Raw genomic sequence first — 17702 nt, forward strand, 5'->3', positions numbered from 1 at the left:
ATATTAATGCTTTTTACTTTGTGTTTATGTCATTTATCTTAACATGCTCCATTTTTAATAGAAACTTACTAATAGAAGATGAAAATACATTAAAGATATTCTCAAATACATACAATGAGCTTTAAATAGAAGGTAGGTGAACATGCATTCCCCATTCATGACACATGAGGGGAACATGCATTTTCCATGTGATGGCACATGGGGCTTACTACTACTGAGCCTCATATTAAACATTCCATAGTCCATTAATTATTATGCGTGTCTTAACCATGCAAAATGATATCCATTCACATTTTATGCCTTTATTACATATCTAATAAAGGTACATAACAAATTAGAATGTAAAGTTTTAAGTTTTATCACATGAGGAAAGCTTCTTAAAGAGGGAAAATTCTAGGGGATAAACTCTCATGCGTTGATTCAATTTTTGTTTCTAGAAAAAAACATTCACCAATTTCCATTTTTTTTTAATTATTCACCCAAATTCAATAAGGTAGGTTATTTTACTTTAAAATCGTCAAAATTTTATAGAAACTACAAAAAATCCTTATAAATTTGAATAATTTTACAAAAATATCACCAAATATATTATAGTTTCTATTTAAAATTTTTACGATTCACCAAGGTTTTTACATTTAAAAGTAAGCATGGATCCTTCAAATTTTCCCTAATATTAAAGCGCATGCCATATAGTCCATAATACATATCCTCACCTTATGATTGATATTACTTATCTAAAATTTACGCACTAAATCAATATTTAATATTTAAACATATGGCCAGTTCAAAGTCATAAAGAATATATTTAAACAAGTTGAAAACATTTTTTTATTGAAAACTAATCAAGATATCATTGATATTGTAAATTCCATATAATCAAATCATTCAATAAGGAAAAACCTTACATTGAAAGTACATCATTCTTATTCATTAACTAAGGTAGCTTATTTATGATCAAATATATGAGGGCTTGTTAAAACTGCAGATAATTACTCTATAATATCCATGGATAAAGAAAAATATTATTTAAGAAGAATTTGGTGAAATATAAAAGTGACGGATTTGAAGATTCTCTTTACCCATCTTCTTGAAATTGCTTTCATATTTACTCTTTAAAAACTTCCCCCAATTGTACTCTTTATATTTGGGAGGATTTTCCTCATTGACCAGCTCAGGTGCAGGTCTCACCATCACATAATGTGAAGTATTAAAAAAGAATGGAATAGAGAACCTTTCCTTCTTGTCATTCACCACCACCCTATGCTCTACACTCTCATATTTGTCATTGCTCCAAACCTGCACATTAAAACATTCCCTTAAAAATTTTATTTGTATATTGTGAATTTGCTTCTATGATAAGATAAGATGCTAAGAATAGATTAAGTCAGTTATAAGGCACCATAAACATGATCATAATATGATATAGATAGTCATTCATTCATAAATCAAAATCATTTTCCACTATACTAATGCAAAACTTACATTGTATTGAACATTTAGCAAAGAAAAAAAACATTATTTTTTTAGCAAAACAACTTATTTTAAATAATTTCAATGAATAAATCAACTAAGTATTACTATTTTTGGTCCTCTGAAATGATGATTTTGTGAGACACACACAAACACATACACAAGCACAGAAACATACACACCACACACCACACACACGCACGCACGCGCGTGCACACACACACACACACACACACACACACACACACGCATACACACAATACATTTATTGTGACATAAGATGCACACACACACACACACACGATACATTTATTGTGACATAAGATACAATTATTCCGATATAGGGTTGATGAAACTTGACAATGAGTATAGACAGAGAATTGAACGATAGAAAATTGAACCCCAAAATTTTAGGAAATGATAACAAGGTAATTTATGGGTAGATAAAATTATTAGGAAAACTAGAATGAATTATAAAGAATAATAGAGTGATATGCATCAACAAAAAGTTAATAAAATGTTAATGCACACATTAACAAAAAATAAAATATCACATTTTTCAAAAACTAAATTATCAATATAAATCATGATGAGGGCTCGATTCATCAAATTACTCACCATATCCAACAATGATTTAGCATAATTTTAATAAGGCCCTCCTTCAACCATAGATATGCATTAACAAAAGATGAATTTGTAAAATTTTGAATAGAAAATAAGAGATTCAACTCAGGTGTTCCAAGTTCCACATCTTATTCCAAAGAAGGTTCACTCGTATATTCATCAACCCCATCATACATAAGGTACAAATTTTAATTAAAATACAATAAATATTCTACCATTTGCAATCCCAACCTAAAGGTACAAATTTTAATTAAAATACAATAAATATTCTACCATTTGCAATCCCAACCTATTGTGCTTCACAAAATGAATAAATCCCTAGTTCTCTTTCTCCTCTCTACTAAGGATGAGTTTGCCACTTACAAAGAACACAAATGGACAATGTTTTCACATGTACACCAAGGCCCACCTTCAATTATAGATATGCATGAATGAAATCTTAATATGTAAGATCTAAAATAAATAGTGAGAGATCGATTTAGTTTTTTCAAGAGCCACAACTTAATCAATAGAGTATCCACATGTATATTCATCATTCTATTAATGCACAAGACAATGGCTTAAATCAACATATACACAATCCTCTTTCCTTTGCAATCATATCTAATTTTTCTTCAAAAAGTGAATAAATCCCTAGGTGCTCTTGTCCCTCTATGCTAACATCAAGTTTTCCACTTATGTAAGAATACAAATGTCCATTTCTTACACATGTACGCTACTTACCTTAGAAAGAAAAAAAATGGACATTGTTTGCATGTGTATATCACTTACCCCATGAAAACTCCATCATTGAATATAATTCATGGTCCTTTTTCCATTCCAGGATGATATATTTGAATTCTCTTGTTTCTCAACAACAAACGTTTCAAATTCTTCCTTCACTTCAGTCTATAGAGAACATGTAAATAAAATCATGAAGGTTTCCTTCATCTATTTGCTACTTTCATATTATATGTTGGTCCTTCTCCTTCCCATTTCTCTAAAAAATGAGGTCATTAACATAAAAATATATAATTTAAATCATGAGATAAAATGTGAAAAATATAATCAAATTAGTTCCACTATATCAACAATGATTGATCTCACAATTCTGCAAAATATACATCAACAAATAGAATGGTTGGAGCTTCTTGTCAAATAATTTTCATGGTTTTATAAATAATTTTATCCATGCCATGATAAACCTATCAGAAAATAATCTCATTAATGTATTGTAAGAGCTTGAATATAGGTGTTATGAACTAGAGCAATTCACTAAATCTTACTGCATCACAACTCATTAGTGACTAGTCTATGCACCATACTACCCCTTTCTCATCCAAATTTCTATAAATATCCCAAATATCACTCATTTCCATAGTCAATAATGCAAATTTCACTTCTACTTGGTGATGCAACATAACTAATATAGAGGAATATCTTTCCTTAGCAACTTCAACTTCGAGAATTATCAAGAGTTTTCTCGAGAGCAATGATGATTAAGAATGAATTTTATAACTATATAGCCTCCACTATGACATCCTCCATCCATGGTATTCTGGGATCCAAATTTTTCAAGATAAGGTTAAAATTATGGACTATGCATGAATTATAAAATATATGATTTTATTTGCTAAGTGGCTTGGAATGAATTTTATAACTATCTAGCATCCAATACAAGATCCTTCATCCATGACACCCTAGCCTCAAAATTTTCCAAAATAAGGTTCAAAATATGGACTATTCATTAAGTACAAAATATGTAATTGTACTTTCTATTCAAAATCAAGCATATGCCCTTGAAAAGTGGTGCATTCTATGTGATAACTTGTGCCATCTTAGAGGGCCTAGTGACACCCAATATCATTTATTAAAAAAATTAAAATAAAATGAATTTATTTGAACTCACCTAAACAATATTTAGCCTTCCAAAAAATATCATCTTTTGATGAAGAGAGGACACTGATCAATGTCCTATACCTCATATATTTCCACCCATTTGCTAGAATAGAAACCTATGTGTCACTCCATGAAAAACAAATGGGATCCAATGCATCCTCAATAAGTTCCATCTTCTTTGCGAGAAAAGTGAATCCAAAAATGTTGCAATTTGAACCCTTGAAACCTTAAGGGAAGTGTTATAAACTCATATCAACAAGGTGTCAAACTACGATGAAGGGGTTTCCACATGCATACATGTCCCATGGAATTCTCGTATCAACTTCTTCCTTTCCTTCAGCATTCAACATTTTTACTAGTTTACTATCTTTAGTTGGGCATTGTAATTTTGAAGGTTCTTGTTGCACCAATATCCTCCTAGCAGTTTCTTAAACAATCCTTGACTTCTACCTAATGGAAAATGGAGAAAAAGATTCAAATTGGAATCTCCCTTATTTGAGCCATTTAGCATCATTTTGAACCCTTTTTATATGAATTATTTCATGTGCTAGGGTCATTTTTCTCAAAATCATGACCACCATTATTGGTTTCATGTAAAAATGCGCATTCACTAATGTAACTCATAAGGGTCCTTGAAGAGATTCCTAAAAATAGTGTAGTTTGTGTTGGCATTATGACACAGGCTTGGCACTATGGCACAAGTATTGTCCTTGATGGCAACTCACTTGGAAAATCACTCAAATGACAGTTCAAGCTCACAGGTTCTTAGAATAAAGGAAAAGGAGGTATATGCAGGTTCCCGTTGACCAAGCCGCGTATACACGCGGATTCACAGACCAAAAGGCGCGTATGCATATACACACACTTTCATACAAAGAAAAGCACGTACAGTTTGGAAAACTTGGTTTTTGGTCCTCGGTATTTGGACCTATGGTTTTGGACCATGGTATCTCATCCGAAGTGTTGAACCCAGGTATTGGTTCTAAGTGATTTTGGACCATGGTATTGATTAAGGCCTAAGGCTATAAAAGGAGGAGGAGATCATTAGGCAAATGCACTCAAGGATTGAATATCTTATAAAGAGAAAGATCTAGTATATTGATCATTGGGTTATGGTGCATAGCTGGATCTGAATCAAGGAGGAACCTGAGCGCTAGAAGAAGGATAAGTTCTATTGGTGGGTCAAGATCCTAAGGCTTGAAGAGAAGTATCTTTGTAATTTTGATCTTTTATATTTGGCGCATGACTTGATCTATAAATCTGATGATCTGGGTAAAACTGATGTCTGAATAGTTGAAAAGGGTAAATTATCTTTTACAGATCTGTACGAAGATTCATCATAGCAAAGGTGCGTATACACGCTCGTTCGGTAATTCAAAACTGCGTATACGCATGTTTTCCTTGATATAGAAGCGTATGCATGCAGGTTCTACATATTGAAGTAGCGTACGTCCCATAAAATATGTTTTAGCTACTTCTGTTTACTGCTACAGTATTCTGGGTTCAGGATTGGTTTCTGGTTACTGTTACTGTATTCTGGATACAGCAGTCAGAGAAGTAATTGTTTGATTCAGTTTTGGTTGGTGCAAAGAAGATTGGTTGATGCAGATATATTTAATGTTTGATTGATGTTATTGATGGATCCAGTCTGAAAATTTATGAAACGTGGTCCCTGGAAGAAAAGAGAAGGTTGTAGACTTCTGTAGGCAAGCACCTATGTACTAGTACGCCAGCTAGTACAAGAGCTAAGGGGGTTGTAGCTCCCTTCCAGGAGAATCCGGAGAACAAGAGAAGGTTGTATCCTTCTGCAGGTAGAAGCCTGTGTAGTAGTATAAGACTGCACTAGTACAGAAATATTGTAAAAAGAATTTTCTTATTAAAAGAAGATAGAGACGAATTCCAGTAGGCGGTTTTCACCCACATTGGGTTTCCACCTTATATCTTGTGTTTATGTGTGTGATTTTCTGTACTGTTTATTGCACTTGATTACTGTTTTATGGTTCTGATACACAGATTAAGATCAGCTAACTAAATTATAAGTTTGTAAGATATACGCGGTTTTCTCTAAACACAGTTGCATATATACACAGGTTGAATTAACAGAAGTAGCGTATATCAACCTGTTTATGGAAATGAAAACTTGTTAAATTTCTAATACTGATTCACCCCCCCCCCACTCTCAGTATTATTTCCAACAATTGTTATCAGAGTAGGTCCTTCAAAAGAAGCTTGATCGCTTGAAGGAAGATATATCATCATGAGCAACTATGAAAAAGAGGAATCCATCATGCCACCAATTTTTGATGGGAGAAACTTCATCTATTGGAAGGTAAGAATCACGACCTATCTTCAATCTCTTGGAACAGAAGTTTGGGATATCGTGGAAGGAGGATACACATTTCCAACAGCTGCTCCTACAAATATGGCAGGTAAAAAGCAATATGAAACAAATGCAAAAGCTATCGATACTCTATTGGGGAGTCTATCACAATCAGAATTCATCAAGGTTATGTAGCTAAAAACTGCCAAAGAAATATGGGACAAGATCGTTCTAAGCTATGAAGGAGACGATCAGGTAAAATGTGCAAAACTACAAACTCTCATAATTCAATATGAAACTCTCAAAATGCACCATGATGAAAGTGTAGCTAATTATTTCCTACATATAGATGAGATTGTTAATCACATGAAAAATTTGGGTGAAGAGATAAAAGAAGTTACTTTAGTTGAAAAGGTTCTAAGATCCTTGTCTTCTAAGTTTGAATCAAAAGTTTCTTCCATAGAAGAAAAGCAGAATCTTCAGAGTATTACTATGTCACAGCTGCACGGAATCCTAACTACTTTCGAAATGAGAAAAGAGGGTCCATCAAACATGAGAGAAGCCGCATTCAAAGCTTTAGGAAAATGAGAATACAATGAGTCAAAACATACATCAAAAGGAGAGGAAAAATCAAATTTTGTCAAGAACCTTCAACGGGGTTCTAGAAGATTCAGAGGTAAGTTACCCTTTAAATGCTTTGCTTGTGGAAGAGTCATTCACTATGCAACCAAATGTCCTCATAAAGATAAGCTTGATAAAGGTAAGGAACCGGTTAAATGGAATAGAAAACAAAGCGTAAGTAAGAAGAGATATTATACACATGAAGACAGCGATGGACTGTGAAATAGTGATGAAGATGAACATGGTAATGAAAATAGACTTTTAATGCCTTTTGAAAATGATGATTTCTTGGATGCTATAGATGAAGATGATCTCTATGAAGAAATTTCTAAACTTAAAATTTGTTTAGAAGAAAAGAATATGATTATAGATACTCTGACATTCCAACTTGCTGAAAGGGAAAAACACAATGAAAAGTTAGAATGTGAAATTGTGGGACTTAGAAAAGATATTGAGAAAACAAAAGCTCTTAATCTTAGATTTGCTAAAGGATCTGAAACTTTAGATGAGATTTTCAAAGTACAATGTTCTCCTCTAATAAATACAAGTTTTGGATATACTAAAGAAGCATCTCAAGCATAGAAGCCATCCACCTCCAAAATCTATCTTGATGCAGCAAGGAGAAGTGAACAGGTTGACAATCGGCAGCAAAGACATAAAGTGGATCACCAGGTAAATCAGGGTCAATCTACTTCAAGGATGAACAGAAGCTACAACCAACCATAGGTAAATCATTCCCAATTTGCTTCAAGAATGAATGACAATGGAAACTACAATCACATGGTTAGTAGATTTGATAATCACAGGAATTTCTTTAATGGCCAATGTTTCTCATGTCATAAATTTGGACACAAAGTTGTTCAATGTGTTTCCTACAACACCATCATGACTAGAGAAACACAAATCAAAGGAGTGTGACTGGGATCATGAAGAGGACCTACAATAATTTTTATGCTCTTGAAAATGAAATAGAACGCTATATTTGTAACAACTTCAGTCACGAAGATTCTGAATGCAGGAGTAAGTTTCGGCAAACATCTCAGAAGGATCAAGTTTCATTGGGTCCCAAAACATGGAGAAAGAAAGAACTGAAAACATAAAGATGTGGTATAGCCTTATATGCATAAGGAAAGGAAAATCAGTGGTACATTGACAGTGGATGCTCGAAACATATGACAAGGATAAAGAAAAACTTCAATCATATAGTGCCTTAGAAAATGAAAGAAAGGTCCATTTGGAATGACACCCCTGCACTCATAAAAGGTAAAGGCTCTATTCTATTAAAAGAAAAGGTCAATGCTGGTTGTTATGTATGTTGATGGCTTAAATCATAATCTATTGAGTGTTAGTCAAATGTGTGATCAAGGAAATGAGGTAGTATTTCGATCAAATGGATGTATTGTTCGTGAGCTTGATACAGGAGAAACAATGATCAAAGGCATAAGAACTCCAAATAATTTATACATACTCAAGAGAGGACAACAACAATGCTATCTAAGAAAAAATGATGAACACTGGCCATGGCACAGAAGATTGGGGCATCTGAGCTTCCCTCATATAAGGAAAGCATGCAAATATCAGGCTGTTCGCGATCTTCCTGACATCAAAATTCCAGACAATACAATATGCAAATCATGTCAGTTTGGTAAGCAAACCAGAACACATTTCCCTAAGAAGGAAGGATCAGCTAGTAAGCCACTTGAACTTGTCCATACTGATTTATGTGGTCCATTAAGGAAAAAGTCACCTTGAGGAGAAGAATACTTTATATTGTTCATTGACGAATTTTCAAGGATGTGTTGGATAGGACTTCTGAATCATAAATACGAAGCTTTCGAAAAGTTCAAAGCTTTCAAAGCCTTGGTTGAAAATGAATCAGATCACAAAATCAAATGTTTCAGGTTTGATCAAGGAGGGGAATTTACCTCGGATGAATTTTTCGACTTTTGTGAAGAACATGGAATAAGAAGGGAATTCTCTACTACAAGGACTCCTTACAAAATGGAGTAGTAGAAAGGATGAATAGAACAGTTCAACAAATGGCTCGTGCTATGCTTGATGAATCTAGAACTCCTGCAACCTTCTAGGGTGAAGCTGCATTTGCTACCGTTACTATTCTCAAAAAAACAAACGTCTTGGTAAACAACACTCAAACTCCCCATGAAATTTGGTATGGTAAGACTCCTACTGTAAAATACTCCAAAGTTTTTGGAAGCAAATGTTACATCAAAATGACTGATGAAAAGCTTGGCAAGTTTGAACCTAGAGCATATGAAGGCATTCTCCTTGGTTACTCTTCTTGAAGTAAAGGATATAGTGTTACAATAAACGACTTGGTAAAATTGTTGAAAGTATTGATGTGGTGATTGATGAAGAATGCAACAATCCAAAGCAGATAAAAACTGAAGATTTTGGAGATGATGAGGACTATCCTTCAACATCAAATCAGACTAATGCTGAAGAAGAAATTTATGAGGCACCAAAAGAACAGATAAGGGTAGAAGAAAAGACTCCATCTAGGTACGTCCAGAAGAATCATCCAGAGACTCAAATTTTGGGGCAGAAAGAGGCAGGTGTACAAACATGAAGAACTATTATAGAACCTTCAAGCTATCTAGCATTGCTCTCCTCTGCTGAACCACAAAATATAAGTGAGGCATGTAAAGATGAATGTTGGGTCAAGGCCATGAATGAAGAACTTGAGCAGATTGAAAAGAATAACACTTGGGAATTGGTTCCTAGACCTAATGATAAGAATCTCATTGGGACCAAATGGATATTCAAAAACAAGCTGAATGAAAATGGAGATGTTATTAGAAACAAGGTTAGACTTGTTTGTAAAGGGTATGCTCAACAAGAAGGTATAGACTTTGAAGAAACTTTTGCACCGGTTGCCAGACTTGAAGCCATAAGAATGTTCCTTACTCTTTCTAGCTTTCAGAAGTTCAAAGTATATCAAATGGATGTGAAATCTGCCTTTCTAAATGGAGACTTAGAAGAAGAAGTGTATATTGAGTAACCAGATGGATTTATCCTTGGAAATGATCCAAAACTTGTATGCAGACTCAAAAAGGCTCTCTATGGTCTTAAATAGGCTCCAATGGCTTGGTATTATCATCTAGAAAAATACCTCCATCAACAAGGTTTTTCAAAAGGATCAACAGATAGCAATCTATATATTAAAATTGACAATGATAAATTGCTAATACTTGTTGTGTATGTTGATGATATCATCTCTGGTAGCAATGAAGAAGCCATGAGTCAAATCTTTGCTTTGGTAATGCAGAAAGAATTTGAAATGTCCCTGCTTGGTGAGCTCACATATTTTCTTGGTCTACAAGTCCAACAAAACAAAGACGGTATCTTTCTATCACAAACCAAGTACCTCAAGCAGATCTTGAAGAAATATGGCATGGAAGATTCGAAACCAGTATGTACCCCTATGGTAACAGGATGCGGCCTCAGCACAAATGATGAATAGTAGTAGTACATCAACCAACCTATAGATCCATGATTAGTAGTCTACTCTATCTAATAGGTACCCGAACAAACATCATGCATGCAGTGGGAATAGTTGGAATATTTCAGGCAAATCCAAAGGAAGCACATCTTCAGGCAGTTAAAAGGATTTTCAAATATCTTCAAGGAACTCAAAATCATGCATATACATATGCAGATTTGGCAAGAAGCGTGGATGACAAAAAAAGCACTAGTGGTGGTGCATTCTTTATGGGTTCTAGATTAGTGTCTTGGTTCGGCAAGAAACAAAGTTCAATTGCATTATCTACAACTGAAGCAGAATATGTGGTTGCTGCATCGTGTTGCACATAACTCCTTTGGATGATGCAAACATTGCAAGACATATAAATCACTTTTACTCCACCCATCTCCATTCTATGTGATAATACAAGCGCAATCAGCATTTCAAAGAATCCTTTCATGCATTCGAAGACCAAGCACATACCTATCAAATATCATTTTCTTCGGGAACAAGTGCTTGAACAAAAATTCAAATTGGAGTATGTTTCCTCCAAGGAACAAGTTGTTGATATATTCACCAAACCACTGCCCAGGGAGACATTTGAATACCTCAGACAAATGTTGGGAGTAGTTGATGCATCATCTTGTTGTTGACACTTATCTGTTTTAGAGAAAAGTGGGTGTACGTGAGTATCATGAAGCGTATCCGCATACATACGCCGGTTTCTATGGATACATTTGCATATATGTTGGTTTGATGAATATCAGTGGGTCAGACTCATGATGAAAAAATTCTAATGTGGGCCTGATCATCTGCCACAGGTTCAAGGGGAGCATATACTTCTAATAATGCATTGTTGGCATTATCTTAGAAGATCTTGGTACAACTTCACAGTTTTTTTTGTTTCAGGTGGAATAGGTGTAGAGGGAGATCATGGTTGATGGTACAGATGGTGATTGACAAATGTTGCTAATGATAGTTGCTAATATTGACTTAGATATTTGGTCTCTACGTCATGTATTTCTTTTAGTATCAAGGTCATGTAACAACCTATTTTGTTTCCCCACTATGCCTGGGATGGATGATGTAATGTTCTTGTTTTATCATGTATATACTTTTGGTATATCCCCACTTGGTTGGGAGATGGATGTATGTATTAGTCTTTGGTGATAAGAAGGTCATCTATGATGTATAGAGTCATGTTATTTCTTGTATAACATCTTTTTGCAGACCTTGCCTACAGTCAAGGGGAGCATGAACAGCATAGCAGAGCAGAGATTTCAACACGTACTCAAGGGGAGCATATCCCTTTGCCATTGATGACAAAGGGGAAGAATGATTTGGGGTTGCCATCAAGTCCAATCCTCTATCCTTTGCAATCATATCTAATTTTTCTTCAAAAAGTGAATAAATCCCTAGGTGCTCTTGTCCCTCTATCCTAACATCAAGTTTTCCACTTATGTAAGAATACAAATGTCCATTTCTTGCACATGTACACTACTTACCTTAGAAAGAAAAAAAATGGACATTGCTTGCATGTGTATATCACTTACCCCATGAAAACTCCATCAGTGAATATAATTCATGGTCCTTTTTTCATTCAAGGATGATATATTTGAATTCTCTTGTTTCTAAACAACAAACTTTTCAAATTCTTCCTTCACTTTAGTCTATAGAGAACATGTAAATAAAATCATGAAGGTTTCCTTCCTCTATTTGCTACTTTCATATTATATGTTGGTCCTTCTCCTTCCCATTTCTATAAAAAACGAGGTGATTAACATAAAAATATATAATTTAAATCATGAGATAAAATGTGAAAAATATAATCAAATTAGTTCCACTATATCAACAATGATTGATCTGATAATTAGTTCCACCTGTCAACAATGATTGATCTCACAATTCTGCAAAATATACATCAACAAATAGAATGGTTGGAGCTTCTTGTCAAATAATTTTCATGGTTTTATAAATAATTTTATCCATGCCATGATAAACCTATCAAAAAATAATCTCATTAATGTATTGTAAGAGCTCGAATATAGGTGTTATGAACTAGAGCAATTCACTAAATCTTACTCCATCACTACTCATTAGTGACTAGTCTATGCACCATACTACCCCTTTCTCGTCCAAATTTCTATAAATATCCCAAATATCACTTCATTTCCATAGTCAATAATGCAAATTTCACTTCTACTTGGTAATGCAACATAACTAATATAGAGGAATATCTTTCCTTAGCAACTTCAACTTGGAGAATTATCAAGAGTTTTATCGAGAGAAATGATGATTAAGAATGAATTTTATAACTATATAGCCTCCACTATGAGATCCTCCATCCATGGTATTCTGGGATCCAAAATTTTCAAGATAAGGTTAAAATTATGGACTATGCATGAATTATAAAATATATGATTTTATTTGCTAAGTGGCTCGGAATGAATTTTATAACTATCTAGCATCCAATACGAGATCCTTCATCCATGATACCCTAGCCTCAAAATTTTCCAAAATAAGGTTCAAAATATGGACTATTCATTAAGTACAAAATATGTAATTGTACTTTCTATTCAAAATCAAGCATATGCCCTTGAAAAATGGTGCATTCTATGTGATAACTTGTGCCATCTTAGAGGGCCTAGTGACACCCAATATCATTTATTAAAAAAATTAAAATAAAATGAATTTATTTGAACTCACCTAAACAATATTTAGCCTTCCAAAAAATATCATCTTTTGATGAAGAGAGGACACTAACCAATGTCCTATACCTCATATATTTCCACCATTTGCTAGAATAGAAACCTATGTGTCACTCCATGAAAAACAAATGGGATCCAATGCATCCTCAATAAGTTCCATCTTCTTTGCGAGAAAAGTGAATCCAAAAATGTTGCAATTTGAAACCTTGAAACCTTAAGGGAAGTGTTATAAACTCATGTCAACAAGGTGTCAAACTACGATGAAGGGGTTTCCACATGCATACATGTCCCATGCCATTCTCGTATCAACTTCTTCCTTTCCTTCAGCATTCAACATTTTTACTAGTTTACTATATTTAGTTGGGCATTGTAATTTTGAAGGTTCTTGTTGCACCAATATCCTCCTAGCAGTTTCTTAAACAATCCTTGACTTCTACCTAATGGAAAATGGAGAAACATATTCAAATTGGAATCTCCCTTATTTGAGCCATTTAGCATCATTTTTAACCCTTGTTATATGAATTCTTTCATGTGCTAGGGTCATTTTTCTCAAAATCATGACCACCATTATTGGTTTCATGTAAAAAATGTGCATTCACTAATGTAACTCATAAGGGTCCTTGAAGAGATTCCTAAAAAGAGTGTAGTTTGTGTTGGCATTATGACACAGGCTTGGCACTATGGCACAGGTATTGCCCTTGATGGCAACTCACTTGGAAAATCACTAAAATGACAGTTCAGGCTCACAGGCTCTTAGAATAAAGGAAAAGGAGGTATACGCAGATTCCCGTTGACCAAGCCGCATATACACGCGGATTCACAGACCAAAAGGCGTGTATGCGTATACACACACTTTCATACACAAAAAAGCGCGTACAATTTGGAAACTTGGTTTTTGGTCCTCGGTATTTGGACCTATGGTTTTGGACCATGGTATCTCATCCAAAGTGTTGAACCCAAGTATTTGGTCCCAGGTATTGGTTCTAAGTGGTTTTGGACCATGCTATTGAGTAAGGCCTAAGACTATAAAAGGAGGAGGAGATCATTAGGCAAATGCATTCAACGATTGAATATCTTATGAAGAGAAAGATCTATTATACTGATCATTGGGTTACAGTGCATAGCTAGATCTGAATCAAGGAGGAACCTGAGCGCTAGAAGAAGGATAAGTTCTATTGATGGGTCAAGATTTTAAGGCTTGAAGAGAAGTATCTTTGTGTGATTTTGAGCTTTTATATTTGGCGCATGACTTGATCTGTAAGTCTGATGATCTAGGTAAAACTAATGTCTGAATAGTTGAAAAGGATAAATTATCTTTTACAGATCTGTACGCAAGTTCATCACAGCAAAGGCGCGTATACACGCTGGTTCGATAATTCAAAACCGCTTATATGTAGGTTTTCCTTGATGTAGAAGCGTATGCACACAGGTTCTACACATTGAAGCGTACGTCCCATAAAATATGTTTTAGCTACTTCTGTTTACTACTGTAGTGTTCTGGGTTTAGGATTGGTTTCTAGTTACTGTTGCTGTATTCTAGATACAACAGTCAGAGAAGTAATTGTTTGATTCAATTTTGGTTGGTGCAAAGAATATTGGTTGATGCAGATATATTTAATGTTTGATTGATGTTATTGATGGATCCAGTCTGAAAATTTATGAAACGTGGTCCTTGGAAGAAAAGAGAAGGTTGTAGCCTTTTGTAGGCCAACACCTACGTACTAGTACATCAGCTAGTACAAGAGCTAAGGGGGTTGTAGCTCCCTTCCAAGAGAATCTGGAGAACGAGAGAAGGTTGTAGCCTTCTGCAGGTAGAAGCTTGCGTACTGGTATAAGACTGCACCAGTATAGAAATATTGTAAAAATAAGTCTCTTATTAAAAGAAGATAGAGACGAATTGCAGCAAGTGCTTTTCACCTACATTAGGTTTCCACCTTATATGTTGTGTTCATGTGTGTGATTTCCTGTACTATTTACTGCACTTGGTTACTGTTTTATGGTTCTGATACACATATTAAGATAAGCTAACTAAATTATAAGTCTGTAAGATATACGCAGTTTTCTCTAAACACAGTTGCATATATACGCAGGTTGAATTAATAGAAGTAGCATATATCAATCTATTTATGGAAATGAAAAATTGTTAAATTTCTAATACTGATTCACCCCCCCCCCCCAGTATTATTTCCAACAGTTTGATTCCAAAGAGCCACCAAAAAGAATAAAAGTCACTTACGTTGTGTAATCTTAGTTTTGGAACAAGACAAACACCACTTTGAGAAACCATGGATGCTCAAAAATCAACAGAAAATGATGTTTGTTGTTGATAATGAAGCCAACAAGAATTCTATCATTGCAGAAAATACATTTGTTACTAAAAGTTCTCTAGAAGTCATTATCAACACTGAAAAAACTCACAATAAAACCTTGTTGTTATTGTAGGAATTTCTCATTGATGTACAAAGCTTAAGAAGAGAAAGTCAAACACATTTCTTTTATAAGCAATGAAACCTTCTTATGGTTTACTTTTTTCCTTCTCAATAAATAGAATTAATTTTGAATTTCTGCAAACAAAGTTACATTCATTTCATTTTTTAATATATTAAATTGTCACTATAGGAAATTTCAGCCTAAAGGTGGTCTCCTAAAGAAAAATAATAAAATAATAAAAAGAGAGTTATGATTTTTGGAGGGAAAAGAAGAAAACTATTGTTTTAATTGTATTTTTGGCTTATCTCCTTATAAGTTTCCTCAAATTTTAAGTGTAGACAGTAATTGGATGCGGAATTAAATTCCACATCCAACGAGTACCCATTATGCATACTTCTGAGAAGACCCGCATTGATAAAACATGAATACACATTAAAACGGCGCAGTGAACAAACTTTTTTAATCTTTGTTCAATTGTTAACAATGTGGATCTTCTCAGAAGTATGCATAATGGTTACTTGTTGGATGTGGAATTTAATTATGCATCCAATGAGTGTCTACACTTCAAATTTGAGTAAACCTATAAGGAGATAAGCCAATAATTAAAAAAAAAAAAAAAAAAATCTTCTTTTCCCTATGAAATATTTGCATGTACCTCATTTTAAATTTAAAGGATTTTGATTGTTTTGCATATTATGACATCGCAATTACATGAAAATTTCATGGGCACTTTTACGCTAAAATTTCCTCTAATGCTTTCTTGATTTTAGGCGTCATGCGGGATCACACTATTATGAAACCAGCTCAAGAAAAGATAGAAAAGATAGATCAACGCCTTAGAATTCAGCCTCTTCGAGGGGGAAACCTCCTTTATATTACATAAATGAACAATTCTTGGATGATACAAATGAAAAGACCTCCTTTCTATATATAGAAGTCTAAGGAGTCACAATATAACCTAGCCGACCTAACAATAATAATACAAAGCCACAATAATAACAATAGTGGGCTTCTATGGGGCACAATAGTAACAATATGGGCACTACATGGGTACATCAATATAATAAGTGGGTTGTACTAATAACAATAAGGGGTTACACTAGTAGTATAGGGGCCTAACATGCCCCTCTCCTTCAAAAAGCGTTGTCCTCAACCCTTGAGTAGTTCTTGATGCTTCTATATAAAATTCTTGTCCTCCCATGTGGAATCTTCAGTGGGTAAGTTCTTCCACTTGATAATATACTCTGAAATTGATCGATTTCGTATCTGTCGGGTTCTTGTTTCTGTGACTGCTCCAGGTTCCAATATGATTTTTCCTTCCTTTTCAATATCTATCAATATTGTTTGAATTGGGATCTTTTGCAAGTTTTGAATAAGTGGCCATACTTCTTTGTCCTTCTTCCATTCATCCCTTGCTTCGTTTATCCAATTAGGTTGGATAATAGAAATAGCACAAAACAATGCTTCCACATCCTCATCCTTGAAGAGTCTTCCCATTCGGTAAGGTCGCCATTTTTTAAGTGCATGTAGTATTGCCAACATTTCCTTCTCATAAATAGTTTGCTTTAGATGTAGTAGTAAAAATACCCAATCGCCTACATCAAAACATTTTTCACTATGATGTTGATCTACCTGTTGTTTCATTTGATTTTGCACCGAAGTGGTGCTATCCTTTAAAAGTTGGATAACTTGTTGTTGATGCTCGATGTGATCTTTCACTGCTTGAACCTTTCTCTTCTTGATATGTCCTTCTATCTTTAGATTTTGAGGAGCGGTAATTTCTTCCAATCCTTTACAAGATATGGTTGGATTCATTTCTTGACGCTCGATGTGATCTTTCACTTCTTGAACACTTTTCTTCTTGAACACTTGTCCTTCTGTCTCGCTAGTTTGAGGAGTGGTAATTCCGACCAGTGAATTACAAGATACGGTTGGATTCATTTCTTCTTTCTTGATGTGATCTTTCACTTCTTGCACCTTTTTCTTCTTGATATTTTATTCTATCTTGAGAGTTTGAGGAGTGGTCATTCTTGCCAATAGTTTACAAGATATGTTTTGATTCATTTCTTCTTTCTCTAGGGTCGGGTCTTGGCATATATCCTCTTCTTTTGATGTTTCTTGATCCTTTTCTTCCTCCTCTTGATACTATATGTAAAATAATTTCTTCTCA

The 17702-nt window shown here is 34.3% G+C and overlaps 1 protein-coding gene across 1 annotated transcript in view; it reads right to left on the bottom strand.

Annotated features, from left to right (window-relative positions):
- Positions 1-884: 884 nt before the first annotated feature.
- Positions 885-17702, bottom strand: part of LOC149193218 (jasmonate-induced oxygenase 2-like) — a 43557-nt gene continuing 26739 nt past the window's right edge. The window contains exon 3 of the mRNA XM_089404818.1: positions 885-1296. Coding sequence (XP_089260944.1) covers positions 1027-1296 — 270 coding nt within the window. The 3' untranslated portion in view covers positions 885-1026. The remainder of the gene's footprint in view (positions 1297-17702) is intronic.

The sequence above is a fragment of the Pinus tabuliformis genome, chromosome 2_2, assembly GCF_031772625.1.
Source record: "Pinus tabuliformis cultivar Carrire ecotype Pingquan chromosome 2_2, CPIR1, whole genome shotgun sequence".
Taxonomy (NCBI): domain Eukaryota; kingdom Viridiplantae; phylum Streptophyta; class Pinopsida; order Pinales; family Pinaceae; genus Pinus; species Pinus tabuliformis.